This window comes from Molossus molossus, unplaced genomic scaffold (genome assembly GCF_014108415.1).
Source record: "Molossus molossus isolate mMolMol1 unplaced genomic scaffold, mMolMol1.p scaffold_m16_p_11, whole genome shotgun sequence".
In the NCBI taxonomy this organism is placed as follows: domain Eukaryota; kingdom Metazoa; phylum Chordata; class Mammalia; order Chiroptera; family Molossidae; genus Molossus; species Molossus molossus.
Window position 1 is genome coordinate 4,885,571 of NW_023425346.1, and position 21,012 is coordinate 4,906,582.

Genomic DNA, 21,012 nt, shown 5'->3' on the forward strand with positions numbered 1-21,012 from the left:
ATACAAAGGCAATGATAATAATAATGATAATAATAATAATGATAATAATAATAATGATAATAATAGCGTGTATATATGTATATATAAAGATATATAGATATATCTCTCTATATATAGAGAGATAGAGAGATAGAGATAGAGATAGAGATATCTCTCTTTCTCTCTCTCCCCATATATATCTCAAAGAGCTAAGTAGAGGAAAAAGAAGTGACCATTTTGTGTGAGAAAGGCTCTCTGCCTCCCACGTGATACTTATAGTAATAAGGGAGGGGGTATTACACCTGTGAAAGGGAATTACCAGTAAGTGTTTACTATCAGATAATCATGAAGGGAAGTCATAGCAGAATTTAGTATGTAAGTACAAGTTGCATGGAAGACTGGGGAAAAAAAAATCACAGAGAAATACGTTAGCAATTAATAACAGAAACATGAGAAGGAAGATTAATTCAGACCCACTCAAAAAAACCAAACCACATAGGTCTTTACTAGGAGGGATTGCTGAGTATCTTTTTAGCCTACATTGTAGCAAGGAGAACCTCTGGAATCCCAAATTTAACTCATAATCTCATAATATGTTAGATTAAATATACAACAAAGGCACCTGTAGAAGCAGAGTCTTACTCGGAAGAATATAGTAAGAGGATTTGCTAGTAACCTAATTGCTGGTATTTTATTTGTCAATAAACTACCTGAAGGATGGACATACTCATTTTCAGCAGAAAAGCACTGGTTCCTCAACTGGCCTTGTTTCCCAGAAAAAAAGTATGAGTAAATAAAGGTGAGCGCCCTCCAATTATACGAGTCTTCGAGAGCATTGTGTGTTGTGGATGACGATGATGTTACAATTACTTGCCAGTGTAGCAGGTGTCTTATGCCGGTTGTATTGAACCCACCAGTCCCTGCTGTGGAGAGTCCCGATTCCTCTACACGGTTCCTCCTCTGCAGCTCTGTGGCCTCCGTGTGGTGTGGGAGAGAGGAGCAGGTGTGGGCGGATTGCATTGTACTTGCAGCCCTGTGTTGGCTACATATACTGGGGAACGTCGCATAACTTACAAGTCTTTTTTACTTGTTTCTAATCCAGGCTAATAATACCTATTTTGCAAAGCATGGACATAAATATGTATATTAAATGAATAATTTATGTCTGTAAATAAATGTGGGGAAGTAAGACAGAAGCTCTTTTTGTTTGTTTGTTTTATAGATTTTTTTTTATTAATTAATTTTTGTTACAGATGTTTCTCCTTTTTCTCCCACTGATCCCCCCTCTCCCTCCCTCCCTGCCCTTTCCCCAGTTTGTTGTCCATGTCCACTGTTCATGCATACATGCATATAAGTTCTGTGGTTTATCTCTCCCCCACCCCACCCCCTTTAGGAGATTGTCAGTATGTACCCCACTTCCACGTCTCTGGGATAACCCCATTCCTCAGACTGTTACGTTCATTATATTTCACAAATAAGTGAGATCATATGAAACTTGTCTTTCTCTGTTTGGCTTGTTTCACTTAGGATGATACTTTCCAGGTCCCTCCATCTAGTCTCAAAGGATAAGAGATCTTTCTTTCTTATAGCTGCGTAGTACTCCATTGTGTATATGTACCACAGCTTTTTTATCCATTCGTCTACTGATGGACACTTGGGCTGTTTCCAGATCTTAGCTTTATAAATAGTGCTACTACAAACATGGGGGTACAGACATTCTTTCTGATTGGTGTTTCAGGCTTCTTAGGGTATATTCCTAGAAGTGGGATCACTGGGTCAAATGGAAGTTCAATTTTTAATTTTTTGAGGTAACACCATATTGTTTTCCATAGTGGCTGCACCAGTCTGCATTCCCACCAGCAGTGTACTAGGGTCCTGTTTTCTCCACACCCTCGCCAACACTTGTTGTTTGATGATTTGTGGATGGCGGCCATTACTAATTTATTCAACAAATATTTGCATGCCCCACACCCTGCGCTTGCCAGTCTTCCTGAAAATAAATGGGGGTATTAAGATTGATAAGTCTTGCTCCCTGTGGTGAAACATAGAAGACAAAGGACATCTCCTTTCCCTTCAGGTCTGTCTCCCCTATGTTTCTAACCATCGTAGTGACAAAGCACAACCTCATTCCCTAAATGATTCAGTAGTGAGAATGGATTCTGGGTTCTTCATCGTTTGGGAATGCCTTTATTTTTTTATCTGATCATGGATTTCCCCCATTTCCATCTATTTCCGTGGTTGAGTGTTTCCTGTACTTACCTGTTTTAAGCAGTCATTTAGGATAGTTGTGAATAGCTCCTTCTCTAGAGAGTCATGGCCATACTTTAACTCTTTATATCTCAATTTGAGCCAGCAGATCCCTGGAGGCATTAACTTAGGGAAACTTGCTTTAAATGGCCCATATTAAAATGTTCATATTGCAGGTTGCAAGGGGGCAAGATAACACCTTGTTCATTGCTGCAGCTCCAGACCCTAGGAGGGCACCTACCTACAGCAAGTACTTGAGGCGAACTGTGGTCAGTGCAAAAGGGGGTTTCCATTTCAAACATCAGGGACTAACACAAATACACACTGTGCCTGTTGGACTTGAAAGTAGATGCTTCTACTTTCTCATGAGACATTCTTTCCCATACAACGGTGCCTGATGTTTACAGAATACCCCCAGCATTCCAGACTACTCCCCAGCTCCCAGAGCAGGCATACCAGGTGAGTAGCATTTGTCACAGTTTACTCGTGTGGGAATACATCACCAGTTCAACTTGCACAGCTAGCTATTAGGTCTCACCACTATTAATCTCTAGTTACATCTAACAGTTTTTTTTTTATTATTTTAAGATTATAAGATATGCCAATGATACATCTGATAAGGGGTTAATCTCCAAAATGTATAAGGGACTTAATACAACTCAACACCAAAAAATAAAACTATTCAATGAAAAAAGTGGGCTGAAGCCTGGCTGGTTTGGCTCAGCAGTTAGAGTGTTGGCCCATGGACCAAAGGGTCAAGGGTTTGATTTCTGGTCAAGGGTACTTACCTGGGTTGCAGGTGCAATCCCTGGCTCTACTTGGGGTCATGTGGGAGGCAACCAATGGGTGTGTCTCTCTCACATTGATCTCTCTCTCTCCTCCCTCCCTCCCTCCCACTCTATCTAAAAATAAATGAGAAAATATCCTTAAGTGAAGATTAACAACAACAACAACAAAAAGCAGGAGGTGGGGTTGAACGCCTGAGTAGACACTTCTCCGAAGAGGACATACAAATGGCTAAGAGACATATGAAAAGATGCTCAATGTCAGTAATTGTCAGAAAAATGCACATTAAAACCACAATGGGATATCACCTCACACCCGTCAGAATGGCCGCCATCAATAACTCCAAATGACAAGTGGAGAGAAGGGAGCCCTCTGCACTCCCACTGTGAATGCAGACTGGTGCCCCACTGTGGGGCAGCATGGAGTGTCCTTAAAAAATTAAAATGGAACTGCCTGATGCCCAGCATTTCCACTTCTGGGTATATATCCAAGGAAACCCAAAACCTTGATTTGAAAGTATATATGCACTCCTATTTTGACTGAGAAGAATTTATAATAACCAAGATATGGAAGCATCCCAAGTGCCTATCAATAAACAAGTGGATAAAAAAGCTCTGGTATATATAAAATAATAATAATAAAAAAGAACAGAAAAACTCTGGCCTTAAAAAAGAATAAAATCTTACCATTTGCTACAGTACGAATGGATCTAGATGCCTTATGCTTAGTGAATTAAGGAAGACAAAGATAAATAGCATATGATTCACTTATGTATAGAATCTAAGGAACAAAAAATTGAACAAACAAAATTGGAACAGACTCATAGATACAGAGAAGATTAATGTTTTACAAGGAAGAAGGGGTTTGGGAGATAGGGTGAAAAAGTTTAAGGAATTAAGAAGTAGAAACTGATAGATAGAAAACAGTCAAGGAGATGTAAAGTACAGCACAGTGAACATGGTCGATAACATTGTAATAACTACTAGTGATGCCAGGTGGGTACTGGAAATATCGAGGGAACACTTTGTAATGTATATGATAAAAAATATATAAAATATGCATCAGTTTTGAAAACCTAAAGAAAGAAAACAAAAACAATTATAACAAAAGGAAGAAAAAACAAATATTTGAAATCCTATAACCAAGACACATCTCTTATTAAAATTTAGGTATATTGCCCAGCCGGTGTGGCTCAGTGGATTGAGCATCATCCCATGCACTGAGGGGTCCCAATTTGATTCCTGCTCAGGGCACATGCCTGGGTTTCAGGCTCGATCCCCCGGAGGGGTGTGCAGGAAGTGGCCAATCAATGTTTCTCTCTCACATCAAGTTTCTCTCTTTCTCTCCCTTCCTCTCTCTCCAAAAAATCAATTACAAAATTTTGAAAAAGAAATCTTAAAACAATTCCCGTATATTACCAAGTGTGTTTCTTATTTATTTACATACATTTTTAAACATATAAGGTGACACTTATGTTCTTTTCAAAGTGAAAAGAGTTCATACCATCCATAACCATGTTTAGTTGTTTATTTTTTAGATCAATGGAGAGAGAGAGAGAGAGAGAGAGAGAGAGAGAGAAGACGGGGAGAAAAGAGACGGGAGGAGGAGGAGGGAAGGATCCAAGTTAATAGGCTACAGAATGACGCGCCAATAGGAAAGGAGGATTTTTCCTCCCGGCTCATAGGGACACTCCAGTTGTTTCCTTTAGTGACAGTGCTCCAAAAGTGTGTTAGGTGTGTTCCTCATCTAACCTGTGACTTCACAGTTTAGGCATAGGATAAGGTGGGGGGGGGGGTTCAGTACCATCCCCTGCTGCCGCGGATGGTTCTTGAGGACAGCCAGGCCAGGGTTCCTTCTTTGCTGAGTGTCTGACTCACATTAACTCGTGACCCCTACCATGGCTGACCTGGATGAACTACATGGACCCCCTTTGATGACTTTCTTAGGGTAGAAGAATGCTTTGGCTAAGAATGAGATGTCTACCCTCCCTCCATAAGGAGATGACAGAGATTCCTCTTCTCAGCTTGTACACACGTCCCTCAGCTCACCCGTGGTGATTGCCCTCCACAGTAGAGCAGCACACACCCTTAGGAGAGGGGGAGACTCAGGGAGCAGAGCTGCCACCCGGCTGGGGTACTGCTGAAGCAACCGAGCATGTCATTGACGGTACATGCGGGTCACTCATCTCTCAAGACTTCAGCACCGCTGAGCCGAGGCCGAGGTTCCTGTGCTCTGCGGGAAGCACAGCGGCCAGAGTGAGGAACCTGGAACAGCACCGACAACCGTGTGCAGGGCAGGGTGTCCCGAGGCCAAGCACAGGGCCACCGGCAGCGGCACCGGATTGCATAACAGCCCGTTAAGATATCTTTAGATGCTGGTGAACACGCTCTGCGTTCTCCAAAGACTCATATGGTCATTTACTTTAGCTCCTTTAAAATGCAGGCATTTTAATAAGCCAACCGCTTGTATTTATAGAATGTTTGTTATGTTCCGGAGCTTGTATTACATACAGGGGAAGAGTGTTCCAAAGGCGCTGTTTTCGGCCGCGCTCAGGCACCGTCCTGGACATTGCATTTCTATTTTATTTCGGTCACGTGGACATCGTACAAACTATATATAAGCCTGTTTTACAGACGAAGGAACTGGAAGTCAGTGTTGCCCAATCAGTTGGTTTTTCAATCACATATTTGCATAACTGTTGACCTAGGGGAGAGCCCTCTCCCTCTACACCAGCCCTTCAGAGAGCAAGTGCACGTCCGGTGTCAGCAAGCCCGTGTGCGCGTGTCGCGGTGAGGTTGCAGAGAGGGGTGGGAGGGAGGGTTCCAGAAGGCTTCATGAATTCACCCTGAGTCATCTGAAGATTTTTTTTAAATCAATTTATTTATTTTTTGTTACAGATTATTTTTTTGTTTCTCCTTTCCGCCCCCACTGATCCCCCCTCCCTCCCCCACCGGCCCGTCCCCATCTTTGTTGTCCATGTCCACTGTTCATGCACACATGCATATAAGTTCTGTGGTTTATCTCTCCCCACAACCCCCTCTTCTGGGGATTGTCAGTCTGTACCCCACTTCCACGTCTCTGGGACTACCCCATTCCTCAGACTGTTATGTTTATTATGTTCCACAAATAACTGAGATCATGTGATATTTGTCTTTCTATGCTTGGCTTGTTTCATTTAGGATGATACTTTCCAGGTCCCTCCATGTCGTCTCAAAGGATAAGAGATCCATTTGACCCAGTGATCCCACTTCTAGCAATATACCTTAAGAAGCCTGAAACACCAGTTAGAAAGAATATATGTACCCCCATGTTTGTAGCAGCACTATTTACAATTGTTAAGATCTGGAAACAGCCTAAGTGTCCATTAGTAGACAAATGGATAAAAAAAGCAGTGGTACATATACACAATGGAATACTATGCAGCTGCAAGAATGAAGATTTTATTATAAAAAAGCGGAAGACAGGCATTTTAGCCAAAGTGTGACTGGGAGAAGGTTCACCATATTTTTCATAAATTTCCTCATTTCATGGAATAAGATTTTTTTTTCTTTATTGATTTTAGAGAGATAAAGAGGGAGATAGAGAGAGAAACATAGATGAGAGAGGACATTGATTGGCCGCCTCTTGCATGCCCCCCACTGGGGATCGGGCCCACAACCTGGGCATGTGCCCTGTGTGGGAATTGAACCGGTGACCTTTTGGTGCATGGGTCGACGCTCAACCAGTGAGCCACACTGGCTGGGGCATGTAATAATAATTTGTGAAACAAATACATTAAGTCAGGCACTGAGCTGGGGACTAAAATTTAGATTTAGCAGTCCCCATTTTCAAAGAGCTCCCAGCCTAGTAAAACAAGTAGTTCTATTTACTCTAACTTTATAGCATTAATTAACAAAATAAAATTATGTATCTACAAACCATATACCATAAATGTATTAAGATATCATTTTCGAAGATAGCAAGGTCATAGAAGACGACTACAAATAAGGGACCAAATTTTAGCAGCAACCCCTAAATCTGTAGAGTGTCTTAATGAATAAAATTGAGAAATTTTCTAGCAACTAAAGGATTTGCTCTGGTTTGAGGGCCAGACCCTGTAATCACATGCCTTCCGGTTAGTTTCTTTACTTCAGAAAGTCTCACTTGAGTACTTGAGAGAATATTCCCTAGCTCTGCCTATACTCAAACAAGGGTTTTTATGATACTGAACAGCCTACAGAGGTACAATCTGTCTTTCCATCCACATCCTATCTTTCCCCTCATTGTCATCCTATTTTGTTTCCTCGACACTGTCCTTTTTGATCCATTGTATTATTTTCTGAGACCTTCTATTCCTCCCATAGCTTATGCGTGTGTGGTGGGTACAGGTGGTGGACAATAAGAAATGAGGGTGAAAGTATCACCTTTTCCCAGCAGGGGTGCTGTGAGGGTATTAGCCTTGGGGTCAGACAGAGCTGAGTTGTAACCCTAATTCTCTGTGTCCTTGTCTACGTCCTATGGTTTCTTGGAGACAGAGCTTTTTGCAAGGTTGTGTCAGAAGCAATCGAAACAGCATTCATACAGTCTTTACCTCATGTGAGAAGTTTAATGAACACCAGTAAATACCAATATTGATCATCTGAAAAATTAAAGGTAGGACAGTGCTGAAGATCCAAGAGAGGCAGGCATCGGGAACATCCATATGAACGGGCAGCTATTTCAACAGGGAATCGAGCCTTTCTCAGAGCGATTTTTTGCTGAAATACAATCTTAACAGGAGTGTTTCAAATCCCTTTTGCTCAGGGTATCTGAAATTCAAAGATTGTGAACGTTAAATTGGCACACATTTTTGAACTAAGATAAGGCCAAGCAAGAAGATTCAATCCAAGAAGACTTTTGCGTAAAAACATTGCTAAATGCACACACTTAGGCAAAAATGTTAGTTCTAAGGGTGAAGAAATGGACATTTTATCTATAGTATGTTGGGGGTAGGAGATTAAAAGAATAAATCAGAAATGTTTTGCAAACATTTCTTGCTTTCTATAAAAATTGCTATATGCTTTCAGGTGTTGAGTAACATTTATATTATTTCATTTTAGCTATATCTCAAACCATATGAGGGCCAGTATATATTAATTTAAAGAAAATTTTTTTTCTTAATTTCTTTTAGCCTAAAGAGAGCTTTTGCATATTTTTATTGTCTTTGTCCTCCACAACTACCCATGTGGATTTTTCTCTTGCCTTAATCAATTGCTAACTACTTAAAGCTAGTAGTTGGTCCTCAAATGTCACTAAAATAAACTTGAAATATATATTGCAGGATAAAGAGCTTTATAGTCTTTTGAAAATTGCTTTATTGTAATCTCTATAATGACTTTTCTAGGTAAGGTGATTATTTCCTAAGACTAGCATTCTTTTTTCTTCCTGGTACCTCCTAGTAGAGATACAATCAAAAGCTTTACTTGATGGATTGCAGAAATTCTTAGTTTGTTTCCTTAATTGTTTAGACAAACTAACTTTCACTCAGTTTATTTTAACACATGATTTCTGAGTATTAGCATAGAATAGGTAATGTAGCGGTGAGTGGGATTTATTCATGTCTGACTTTCATAGGTTAATTTAAAGTAACTATGTTTGAAAGAATATAAGCACTCCTATGTGGATTGCAGAGTTATTTACAATATCCAAGCAATGGAAGCAACCAAAGTGTCCATCAGTAGACAAGTGGATAAAAATGCTGTGGTACATATACACACTGGAATATTTCTCGGCCATAAAATAAGAACAAAATCTTAACATTTACAAACCAAGTACAAATTAGAAGTTACAAAATAGTCAGGGTGATGTACTGTACAGCATAAGGAATATAGTTAATAATATTATAATTATATATTGTGCTAGTTGAGTACTGGAAATATTGGGGGGAACACTTTGTAAAGTACATGATTATTTAACCACTATGCTGTACACCTGAAACTAATACAAAAGAGTATTACATGCAAATTTTAATTAAAAATGAATAAAAAATAAAAAAGTAACAATGCAAGAGATAGTTAATAATTTCCACATGATTCCTATAGCACTCAATGACTCAGCTATGCAGGATAAGGGTTATGTTTTTAAAAAGTTTTTCTTTCCCAGTATCGAAATTAGTTATGCTCATTCTAAAACATAGAAAACAATAGAAAATTGATACCTCTATTAATATTTTAGTAAATGCATTCTTGAGATATACTCTTATCTATTTAATTTTATAGTTGTAATATAGTCTACATTTTTACTTTTCAGTTTGCTTTCATATATTTTAAATTAATAAGGTGTAAATTATTGATTATTCTCTTTATTCAATAATACATTTTTATTTTATCAAAACGGCAATCACTGCTGAGAATACTTCTTAAAATTATTTAGATTTACATGCCTGTATATTCCATCCAGTGATTCTATCTAAGTTCATAAAAAGCTTTTTTCTCTCTTTCAAATGATGGAAAATTATCTCTGATTTTTTAACTATTAGACATTTAAAATATTTCACTGTATTTAAATTTGCTTACTTAGGTTAGATTTTTGGAATGTAATTTACTAGGTAAAAAGCTATGAAAACTTTTTACATTCTTTAATATTTATTGATATATGTTTAGTGGATTTCATTCGGCATTGTCTTTGGTCAATAAAAAATTTGAATAATTAAATGAACAAGTAAACAACAAACACTATTATTTCACTTTTAAGGAAAGGTCAACAAATTTCTTTAAATATTTATGAAAATGCCATGAAGTGTTTTACCTGAAAAGGTAAGTGTGTTAACTATGGTTTTTGGTTTCATTAAGTGCAGTAAAGAGAAGTAGCTGAATTTTATTGAAGATGATGTATTCTTTTATTCCTTTGAAGTCTTTAATGTATGAGTGAAATTATGGGATTAAATGATAGTAGTTGACTTGTGAACCAAGGTTAGAACTCATGACAGGAAGGCTAACACTCACACTTGATGGAGACCCTCCTTCTCCTGTCCCCATGTTTTGACCCATCAAGAGGGTGGTGGCAGCAGATGAAGAGAATGTTTGTCCCAATCAACTTGGAATGTCACTGCTCAAAAGTTCAGGGTTTAAAGGTCCCAATTTACATGCTAAGAGAACTGTGATCTAATCATTGTAACAAGTCAACTCATTCAATGTAGTTGTATTTCTGTTGCATACCTGATTTACTTACAAAAGATCATTCAGATATTTTAAAATTAGAACTTGAGCTAAGTAGGTAACCATTTAAAAATAGAAAATTAAGGTATAACTGTATCTCATACCATACACCAGAATAAATTCCACAAAGAAGAAAGGGAGTAAGTCCTTCATAATCTCAGAATGGGAGGACCTTTAAAACTATAACACAAATGTAGAATCCATTAAAAATAATAAGAAAAGAAAACACAAAAATTTCTTAGTGGCAAAAACAAACAAAAACCAGAAAAAAAAATCAAAAGACAATAAAAACTAGCAAAAACAATAGTACCAAAATTTATATATTCATATTATACACAATAAACTACATATAAATTGATTAAAAATTAATAGAAAAATAGAAAAATAAAATAAAAATAGAACAGTGTGACTTTGTGGTTAGGCATAGACCCATGCACCAAGAGGTGACTGGTTTGATTCCTAGTCAATCCCCAGTAGGGGGCATGCAGGAGGCAGCTGATGGATGATGGATGATGTTTCTCTCTCATTGATGTTTCTGTCTCTCCCTCTCCCTTCTTCTCTTTCTAAAATCAATAAAAAAATATATATTTTAAAAAATAGGCAAGAGATATGAGGAGATAGTTCCCCAAAACGCAAATAGAAATAAAATATATTTAATCTTATTTATATTAAGAGAAGTGTCTGGGTGGGGGTCATCTGTAACAAAAATAAATTAATAAAAATTGAAAAAACATAAATAAATAAATAAATGAATAAAAAGGAATTTAAAAAAGAAGTATATACTAAAACTATTCAGAAACATGTTTTACATATCAGACAGGCAAATTCCAAAAGCATGAACGTATTTTGTGGACAAGCCTTTGGAAAAAAGGCAGTCTTATAAATTGCTAGTAGGAGTTTAAGTAGGTATAACTTTTATAGAGGACAATTTGACAGGGTTTATCAAAATGGCAAACATGTCTAGCCAGTGTGGTTCAGTGGTCTGAGCATCATGCAATAGACTGAGAGGTCCCTGTTTGATTCCCAGTCAGGGTACAAGCCTTGGTTGCAGGCTCGATCCCCAGTAGGGGGCATACAGGAGGCAGCCGATACTCTCTCTCCCTTCTTCTCTCTAAAAAATTAATAAACAACGTATATATATATATATATTTTAATTGCAAACATAAAAATCTTGACCTCATCTAAGAATGCATACTACAGAAATTCTTGCACACATACAAACAATGTTTACGTATAAGATACTTTAGCAATTTTAAGTATCAAAAATAGACAGGGAGCCCAAACATCTCTCATTAGGCATCTGGTTAATGTATATATTTTAATGGAATATTATACAGCCATAAAAATAAGAATTTTTTAACTTTATATATATTTTTCAATTAAACTGATATACGATAATACCAGGAGAGATTAAATGAAAATAAAAAGATACAGAAAAAGGTGAATTGTATTTCATCATTAGAGTAAAAATGTAATAAGGGGGATAAAGAACATATGTCTTTGCTGGTGTGCATTTGCTTAAAGTGTTTCTTGATGGTGAAGAGAAACAAGACATTAGTAACAGTGATTACCTGCAGAGATATGGAACATGCAAGGTGGAAGCAGGAATTAGAGGGAGATTTCGTCCCAATATCTGCAAAGTTAAATAAAAAATATTGTCAGTTTGACCTATTCATAATGAGATCTGTCTTTTGAAGTAGGAATCAGAGTGTAAAATATATTCAATGTTTTATATTAAGCGTTATCATCGACTCTGTTAAAGAACTCAATATGTCACTAAAACCCAGCAAACAGCACATAGAAAATCAAGTGGTTGAAATTAAGTGATTATGTGATTCCTGTGCCTTTTTCTGGCTTGTTGTGATTTATAAGTGGTTTGGACTTATTATTAAAAGATCATTGTTAAATGTGTTTTTCCCTTCTAGGAAAAAAAGGGAGGTGTATATCAAATTCAAACTGAAAACGCGCCTCGTTATTTTACTTACTATCTAGAACCAACAGTTTAAGACACACTCTTGTCCTCAATGATTTATTAGCTCTTTTGTTCTACATCTTTTCTTCTATTTGTTGAAATGTTTTATTCTTTTTTTATTGTGGTATAATGGACATTCAATCAAAGGCAAACCTTTAAAGTGTGCAGTTATGCCCTGGCTAGTTTGGCTCAGCGGTTAGAGCGTCGGCCTGCGGTCCGGAGAGACCCGGGTTCAGTTCCCAATAAGGGCATGTACCTCGGTTAGTTTGTCCCCGGCCCTGGTTGGGTCGTGTGGGTGGCGACCACTTGATGTGTCCCTTTCACATCGATGTTTCTCTCTCTCTCTCCCTCCCACTCTATCTGAACAAAAAATGGCAAAATGTCCTCAGGTGAGGATTAAAAAATAAGTAAATAAATAAAGTGTGCAGTTATGTGTTGACATATGCACATGCCCAGGACGTTGTCACACCGGTCAGTCTGCCTCTCCTTCCAGCGCCCCCTTAACCTGTCTCCTACTGTGTCCCAACTTATCAATTCCAGCGTTCTTTGCAGATGCCCTAAGATTCCCTACAGCTGTACTTCCTCCTTTCTTGTGTGGGTACCTCTTACTTCTCTTGTTTGATTGCACAGGCTCGACTCTGCAGTCCAGGCTGGGTAGAAATAGTGAGCGCCAACATCGTTGACGTGCCCCTCGTCCCTGCAGGGAGATCTTCCTTTTGTCACCATTCAGCGTGATACAAGTTGTAGGTTTTTTAGTGGGCTTTTTTTTTTTTTTTTTTTTTTTGTATTTTTTTCTTTATTTATTTTAGAGAGAGAGGAAGTGTGAGGAAGAGAGAGAGGGAAACATCGATGAGAGAGAACATCAATGGGCCATCTCCTGCCTTCCCCCCACTGGGGTTCGGGCCCACAACCTGGGCATGTGCCCTGACCAGGAATCAAACCAGCGACCTCTTGGTTCATGGGCTGCTGCTCAACCACTGAGCCACACCGGCTGGGCAAGCTGTAGGTTTTTGTAGATGCTCTTTATTAGTTACAGCAAGTTCTTTTTTATTTCTGGTTTTCTTACAGTTGTTATGAGGAATCAATATTGGATTTTTGTGAAATGTTTTTCTTCATTGATTGAGCTGATCATGCATTTTATTGTTGCTCTTGACTAATCATTAGCTCTTGGACAAGTTTTGTTTTTAAATAAAACGGGTATGTGTGCATGAACTCGTGTGTGTGTGTATGTGTGCGTGTGCGTGTGTGTGTTTGTGTTTGGAGGGGGTTGTTCTTTGTTCTTTCTTATTTCATGACATCTGTACCATTTCATTCACCTCCCCTAAAACCCTAAAACTCATCTGAGCCTTTGCAATTCTACCCCATCTCTAATACTCCAGTGGCATGCAAGGCGACCCACCCTCCTGGTGCTCTCTGTCCCTAAGCCCCTCTGACCCCATGTACATGCATGTCGACATTGCTGCCAGCTTGCCCTCTAATCACATTTCGTAGAACAGCCAAAATAACCTTTGCTAAGTGTTCATCAGAGCTAGTAATCTATGATTAGTAATTCACTTATGACTCCCACTCATTAAAGGTACAATACCAGCTGTAAACGCCCACACAGGCACACTAGTCCTGAATGACACAAGCCAGGCCTGTGCGGTCATGACATTGGAACATGTGGAGTCCCTCCGCCCTGGTCCCGAACTATCCCTCTAAACCGTGGCCCTGCTTCTCCTGACTGTAGCCACCTTTCTGGTTTTGGCCTAACGATCTCAGGACATCGCTGCTCCATCAGGGGCCTGCACAGCTCCCTCCCCTGTGGCACCTTGGCCCACGGAAGGGACTGCTATGTGCCACTGACACCCTGCTTATGGGTTTGCTTGTTGAAATTCTCCACCGTAGACCATCACAGAGGGCAGTGTGCCTTCTGTCTCCTTTATCTCCTTTATACATCACTTGTCGCTGTGACAGCATGAGTACACTTCAACACCTCTTTGTAGAAGGGAGGAAGGGAGGGAGGGAAGGAGGGAAGGAAGTAGAAAATAACACAAATATCTACTAATTCATTAGCATACTTTGACAAATTGTGAGAACTCAAAAGTTGTGAAACAAAGAAACGATGAAAAAACCAGCTATGAAGTCACTGCTGTCATTTTCCAGTCACAGTAAGTCTGCTGTGTCCCATAAGAAGTGCTGCCTCGGGCCCCTGCAGAGGCAGCTGAGCAGCCTGCAGGCAAAGGCCAGGCCCTGCCCTGAATGCAGCCCCACAAGCAGAGCACAATAAGCAGGAGCACACTGAGCAGAGCACACTGAGCAGAGCACACTGAGCAGAGCACACTGAGCAGGAGCACACTGAGCAGAGCACATTGGGCAGAGCACACTGAGCAGAGCACACTGGGAAGAGCACACTGAGCAGAGCACACTGAGCAGAGCACACTGAGCAGAGTACACTGAGCAGGAGCACACTGAGCAGAGCACATTGGGCAGAGCACACTGAGCAGAGCACACTGGGCAGAGCACACTGAGCAGAGCACACTGAGCAGAGCACACTGAGCAGAGCACACTGAGCAGGAGCACACTGAGCAGAGCACACTGAGCAGGAGTACACTGAGCATAGCACACTGAGCAGGAGCACACTGAGCATAGCACACTGAGCAACAGCACACTGAGCAGAGTACACTGAGCAGGAGCACACTGAGCAGAGCACACTGAGCAGGAGCACACTGAGCAGAGTACACTGAGCAGGAGCACACTGAGCAGAGTACACTGAGCAGGAGCACACTGAGCAGAGTACACTGAGCAACAGCACACTGAGCAGAGTACACTGAGCAGGAGCACACTGAGCAGGAGCACACTGAGCACAGCACACTGAGCAACAGCACACTGAGCATAGCACACTGAGCAGAGCACACTGAGCAACAGCACACTGAGCAGAGCACACTGTAGGAGCTGCTCTGTACAGCACACCTGAAGAGAGAGTAAGGACATATCTAGCTTTCAGTTACTAAGGGGACCAAATACATCAAAAGTTCGAAATAATGAGAGTGTGTATATAAGTAATAATTAGTTGCATTTAAGTGTTCATTTTGTGATTCTGAGTCATTCTGTAGATTTAAAAAAAACTGATCTTTTTGACAATAGAATATAGGAAGGAACTTTGCTAAATTTGAAGGAGGGACAGAGCAGGGGGGAACAAGGCAGACTTGTTTACAAACAGCCAAAGCTGTCATTGACCTTGGCAAAGTGAGCTCCCGGGGTGAGCACAGACAGGATCTCAGCCTGCCTCCTGAGCTTCTGGGACAACTTTTCCTCTATACCCAGGGTGACCTTCATTATTTTGTGATGTTCCAACTTCTGATCACAGACAGGTTTTTTTGTGTTGGACAATGTACTTTCAAACATATCTCTGGTTCTATTAAAAACCATCATTAAGCCCGTCAGGTGAGCTCAGTGGTTGAGCATCGACCCCTGCATCAAGTGGTTGCCAGTTCAACTCCCGGTCAGGGCACGTGCCCAGGTTGTGGGCTTGATCCCCAGTAGGGGGCATGCAGGAGGCAGCCAATCGATATTCTCTCTCATTGATGTTTCTATCTCTCCCTCTTCCTTCCTCTCTCTAAAATCAGTAAAGAAAAATAAATTAAAACATTGTTAAAAAAATGGTATCGCTTCACCTAAGTCTGTCTAAGGGGTGTCTTTCAAGCTTCACTGAGGGTTAATCAGCACAGGTGGGCCATGGCAGAGCAGAGGACCCCGGGGATCTAGGCTGGACCCCTGGATGCACCTTGGGGCACGCATGCTCAACCTCGCTGAGCCTTGGTTTTCTTATTTATGAAATGCAAGTATCAACGTTGCCTTAGAAGATTAAAAATAAAGGTTATAAAATTCCTAGTTAAGCACCGCGCATAGAGTAGGCACTTGAAAATGACAGCTAACGTGTATCCCCTCCCCTCTGCTCGGCCTGCAGACTTCCCTAACTCAGGCAAGCTTATCCAGGCCACTCTCCTCTGAGTCACAATGCACCATCCACTTTCTCTCTCCAAAGCCATTCAAACCCAGAGAGTGTGCACGCTTTCTAAATAGATGACCTCTGCTTTCAATATTATTCATGGGGCCAGTAGGACACAGCCCCTTTATTATTTAACTATTCACATCCTGTGTCTACAAGTGGGTGTGTATGTCAGCTGACCTAGAATGTGTTCCTGGAATTTGTGGGCAAAGCTTGTAATTCCTTCACAAGATCAGTGGAGTTCTGGGCCTGGAGAGAGTCATCTTCACCTTTAGGTAGAGGGAGCTGGCCTTGCATGTGGCACACTCCGGTGCCCAAGGCTGCCCTCAGGCACCGATGCCATCCTGTCTTCTTCCCCTTCACAGATGACAGCAAAGCCCGGCTGGGCAGCAGCCCCCCATCAGCCACCCTGGGCAGCCTCCTGGATGACCAGCACTGGCACTCGGTCCTCATCGAGCGGGTGGGCAAACACGTGAACTTCACTGTGGACAAGTACACGCAGCACTTCCGGACCAAGGGAGAGGCAGATGCCTTAGACATTGACTACGAGGTGAGTTGATACTCCCTACAGATCCCCGGCTGCCTTGCACAGGATTCCTATGGAAATAAGCCAACAGAAGAGCAATAGAGAAAAATCTCACCTTGGGCTCATCTTCTCCTCCGTCGAAGCCCAGGCAGCCTACAGTGGAGGAGTCCATGGAGACATTATGAGCAGTGAGTGTGGAGAAAATGCCTGGAAATAACGGTGGTACCCCATAGGCACCAGCTAATTGTGTAAATTTTAAATCAGCCAGTCTCATTTGTATTTTTTTCCCTTTCTGCTTGTAGCTCTCTATATCGCTATTTAGTCTCTTAGTTAATTCAGTCATGCTTTTTTCAAAAATTAAATTCAATTAGCTGGGGTAATGGAAGATATAAGAATTACACTGACATGTTATGTGCCGATTATACATCAATAAAATGCAAATTATAAGTAAAACTCAAAGTAATCTAAAATATGCACTGCAGGCACTTGTCGTTAACCTTCATTCCTGAGCAAACTTCGGACTAATGCACAGAGACAGTCCTTTCTCTCTCACGGAAGAGGCACGATGACCTGCACCACTGCTACAAAACAGACAAGGTTTAGTACAATGTTCTGCAAAATAGAAGCCAAGAGTTAACCATCTTTGCCAGGAGTTCCATTCAAAAAGTTTATATTGTGCCCTTACGGTATACCAGCTCTGCTCTGGGCAATCCCATCAGAGATGACCCAGGAAGAGTTCCTGCGTTGGGGGGGCTTGCAGACCTGGTGTAACTGGGCAGAGCTGGCCATGAACGCCGTGGTGGAGAGCAGCACTGGGCACTGCGAGGGCTGCTGGGGGGCGGGCGCCGAGGAACCAGAGATGCAACAGGCTTCCAGCCGGGGACCCTGCTCAGTCTCACGTGAAGTACAGGGTTGGCCTGATGAAGAAGGTCAGAAAGGTAAGCCATTACTGGCTGGTGTGGCTTAGTTAGTTGGAGCATCCTCCCAAGCACTAAAGGGTCATGGATTCAATTCCCAGTCAGGAGCACATACCCAAGTTGTGGGTTCAATCCCAAGTTGGAGTGCATATGGCAAGCAACCAATAGATCTGTCTCTCTCACCTTGATGTTTCTCTTTCTTCCTTTCCCTTCCTTTCTCTCTATAGTTAAAAAAGAATACACACACACACACACACACACACACACACACATATATGGTCAATATATATATTCTCAATAGAATTCAAAAACAAAAAGGTAGAAAGGTAGCCCTACCAGTGTGGCTCAGTGGTTGAGCATCGACCCATGCACCAAGGAGTCGCTGGTTTGATTCCCAGTCAGGGCACCTGCCCAGGTTGTGGGTCCCATCCCCAATGAGGTGCATGCAGGAGGTGGCCAGTCGATGTTTTCACTCATTAATGTTTCTACCTCTCTCTCCTTCTCCCTTCCTATCTCTCTAAAATCAATAAAGAAAAAATATTAAAAAAAAAAAAAAAAAAAAAAAAAAGGCAGGCTAGACCAGAGACCCCACCACAGAGCACAGGGCATAACTGTCACAGTTCATTGTTTATGAGGTTTTCAATGATAGGCAGGCAGTTGTGTTGGAGCTAGCTGCTACTGACTCATAGGCCAACTGGTAGATTTTTGGAAACTTTGTGAGCTGGCTGGTAAATACAACCATTAAAAATTCAGTTATAGTCCTGGCCAGTTTTGCTCAGTAGTTAGAGCATTGGCCCATGGACCAAAGAGTCACAGGTTCAATTCCGGTCAAGGACATGTACCTCAGTTGTGGTTTGGTCCCCGGCCCCAGTCAGGGTCTTTTGGGATGCAATCAATGTGTCTCTCTCACATCAATGTTTCAGCCTCTCTCTCTCTCCAACTCTGTCTGAAAATAAATAGAAAAATATCCTCAGGTGAGGATTAAAAAATATATATGTATTATGTTATATGCCTGGTCTATGTGACTCAGTGGTTGAGTGTTGATCCATGCACCAAGAGGTTGCCAGTTCAATTCTCGGTCAGGGCACATTCCAGGGTTGTGGGCTTGATCCCCAGTAGGAAGCATGCAGGAGGGGGCCAATCGATGTTTCTCTCTCATCAATGTTTCTACCTCTTTCTTTCTCTCCCTTCCTCCCTCTCTAAAAATCAATGAAAACATATTTTTAAATTGAGTCACATAAACTTAGAATTAGAGTATTTTCAAAGGTAATAACTTTATTGATTCTTAATTATTTTACTGTAGTAGATCTATCTATAGCTCTCCACCCCTCCATCTATCCATATATACTCAAGGTTTCTTCTGTTGTGTCTGTGGAGGAATGCTCTATGCTGGATGAGCTGTTACAGCACATCTCTTCCTAATTCATGTTAAGTAACATTCTTTGATAGCTTCAAATTTACATGGTGGGGATATTTTCACAAAGGATCTTGGCAAATATTATACATCACGTTTTGATTTGTTTTAGTGATCATGTAGACCAGTGGTAGACAAACTACAGTCTGTAGGCTAAGTCTGGCTTAAAGCCTATTATTATCCTTCAGCCTGTGTGTTGAGAAAGAATTGTAAAGGGTTTTTAAAAATTAAGAAATAAAAAAAGAATGTGTGACAAAGACCATAGGTGATTAAAAATAATTCATCGAAAATTCAACAAAAGCAAACTATAAGAATTAATTGATTATGTGGAATTTAAAATAAAGAGTATTGTATATTATTTTTTATAAATTGTGTCTAGACATTTTTTATATCAATAAAATAATAATACATGTCTGTGTGTTGTGGGAGCACCATAAATAGACAGACTTTAAAGCTTTCTCAACACACCACTTGAGGCAGGATATAGTGTGATGTAAACAACAGTGAGGGAATGCCCAGGTGGTGATGGGCAATGTGAGCCGTGCTAAGGAATTTAAACTATGGAGATGAGAGAGTACTGAAACCAAACCAAAGTTTGGCTGCCTGCCGCAACAAAAGCCAAACTCCTGAGACAGGTGCTCATAGAAGGAAATTGGTTTATTCAAGTGACTTGAGAAGATGAGAGATCCTGTCCCAAGGCCTACCTCAACAGCTCTTGTCAAGCTAATTAATTACATAGGGTGAAAAGGAAGTGGGTGTTGAATTAAAGGGAGAAATGAAATTTTTCTGTGGACCTGCAGTTCAACTTGGTGAGTCCTGTCCCTGATGTTGATCTTACTCTCCTGTGGTCGGTAGGTGAGTCTGCACACCTGGGGCGACTGAAAGCAGGGACACTGAGCTCTGCCAAGACACTTAAGCAAAAATTTGTGATATGTTAAGTATACATATCACTACTTTATTGTTAGTTAACTGCTCCCATGGTTTAAAGATTAGCTTGCCAGTAGCGTGAGGAGCCACAAAAGGATTTTTTGCAGGATGATGACATGACCAGTTTTATAGTAATTCTGAATTGATGTTTCAGAAGCCAGCCCAGTTAGCATCCCCTGGAAGTTTTTTTTGTTTGATTGTTTGTTTTTAGTAGAAATACTCAGGTTCCACTTACACTTGCTGAATCAGAAACTCCAGGAGAGAACCTTAAGAATCTGTTAAAAATCCTTTAGGTCACTCTGATGAACCCTAACATTTGAGAACCACTATTTTACAGCATATATTCTGAATCTGTCATTCTGTAGTTTAGACTTCTATGTAGGTGGAAGGAGAGGGTTACTGGAGAGATCACTGAAAACCCTGTTACGAGACAACTTCAGTACCTGGTGGGATACAGACGAGTAGACATGAAGATGAATAATTGAACATTTAAGATCTGACTTCTTTTTTTATTCTATCACTATTATGAGCTGAAAAAAAAATGACTTTCTCTTTTGATCCTAATCTTAGTATAGAATATTTTGGATAAGATATGATATTCATTAACTTCAAGAGAATGTGCCATTCTTTGAGAATGCAAGATACTCAGTACATTTATTTATTTATTTATTTTGCATTGTTATAACTAGAAGTCTTTGGATAACAATCATTCTTATTTTTTCAACTTTGTTTAAGTGATTGAAAAAAAATAATATACAGCCTGCCCAGTGTAATTCAGTGGTTGAGCATCGATTCATGCACCGAGGGGTTGCTGGTTTAATTCTCAGTCAGGGCACAGGCCCAGATTGTGGGCCGATCCCCAGTGAGAGGCATGCAGGAGGTGGCCAGTCGATGTTCTCTCTCATCGATGTTTCTCTCTCTCTCCTTCTCCCTTTTTTTCTCTCTAAAAATCAATAAAGAAAAAAAAAAATAAAACAAAAAACAACCAGGGCTGAATTTACTTTAAAAAATAACAATAGTAATAATAATAATAATAATATACACAATATTGAAAGTATCTTAAAGTAAAGATATACTT

At 40.4% G+C, this 21,012-nt stretch overlaps 1 protein-coding gene across 2 annotated transcripts in view; it reads left to right on the forward strand.

The window, feature by feature from the left end:
• Positions 1-21,012, forward strand: part of CNTNAP5 (contactin associated protein family member 5) — an 883,849-nt gene that overhangs the window by 389,669 nt on the left and 473,168 nt on the right. For both annotated transcript variants that reach the window (XM_036254192.1, XM_036254193.1), the window contains exon 6: positions 16,516-16,700. In XM_036254192.1, the coding sequence (XP_036110085.1) occupies positions 16,516-16,700 (185 nt within the window). The remainder of the gene's footprint in view (positions 1-16,515; positions 16,701-21,012) is intronic.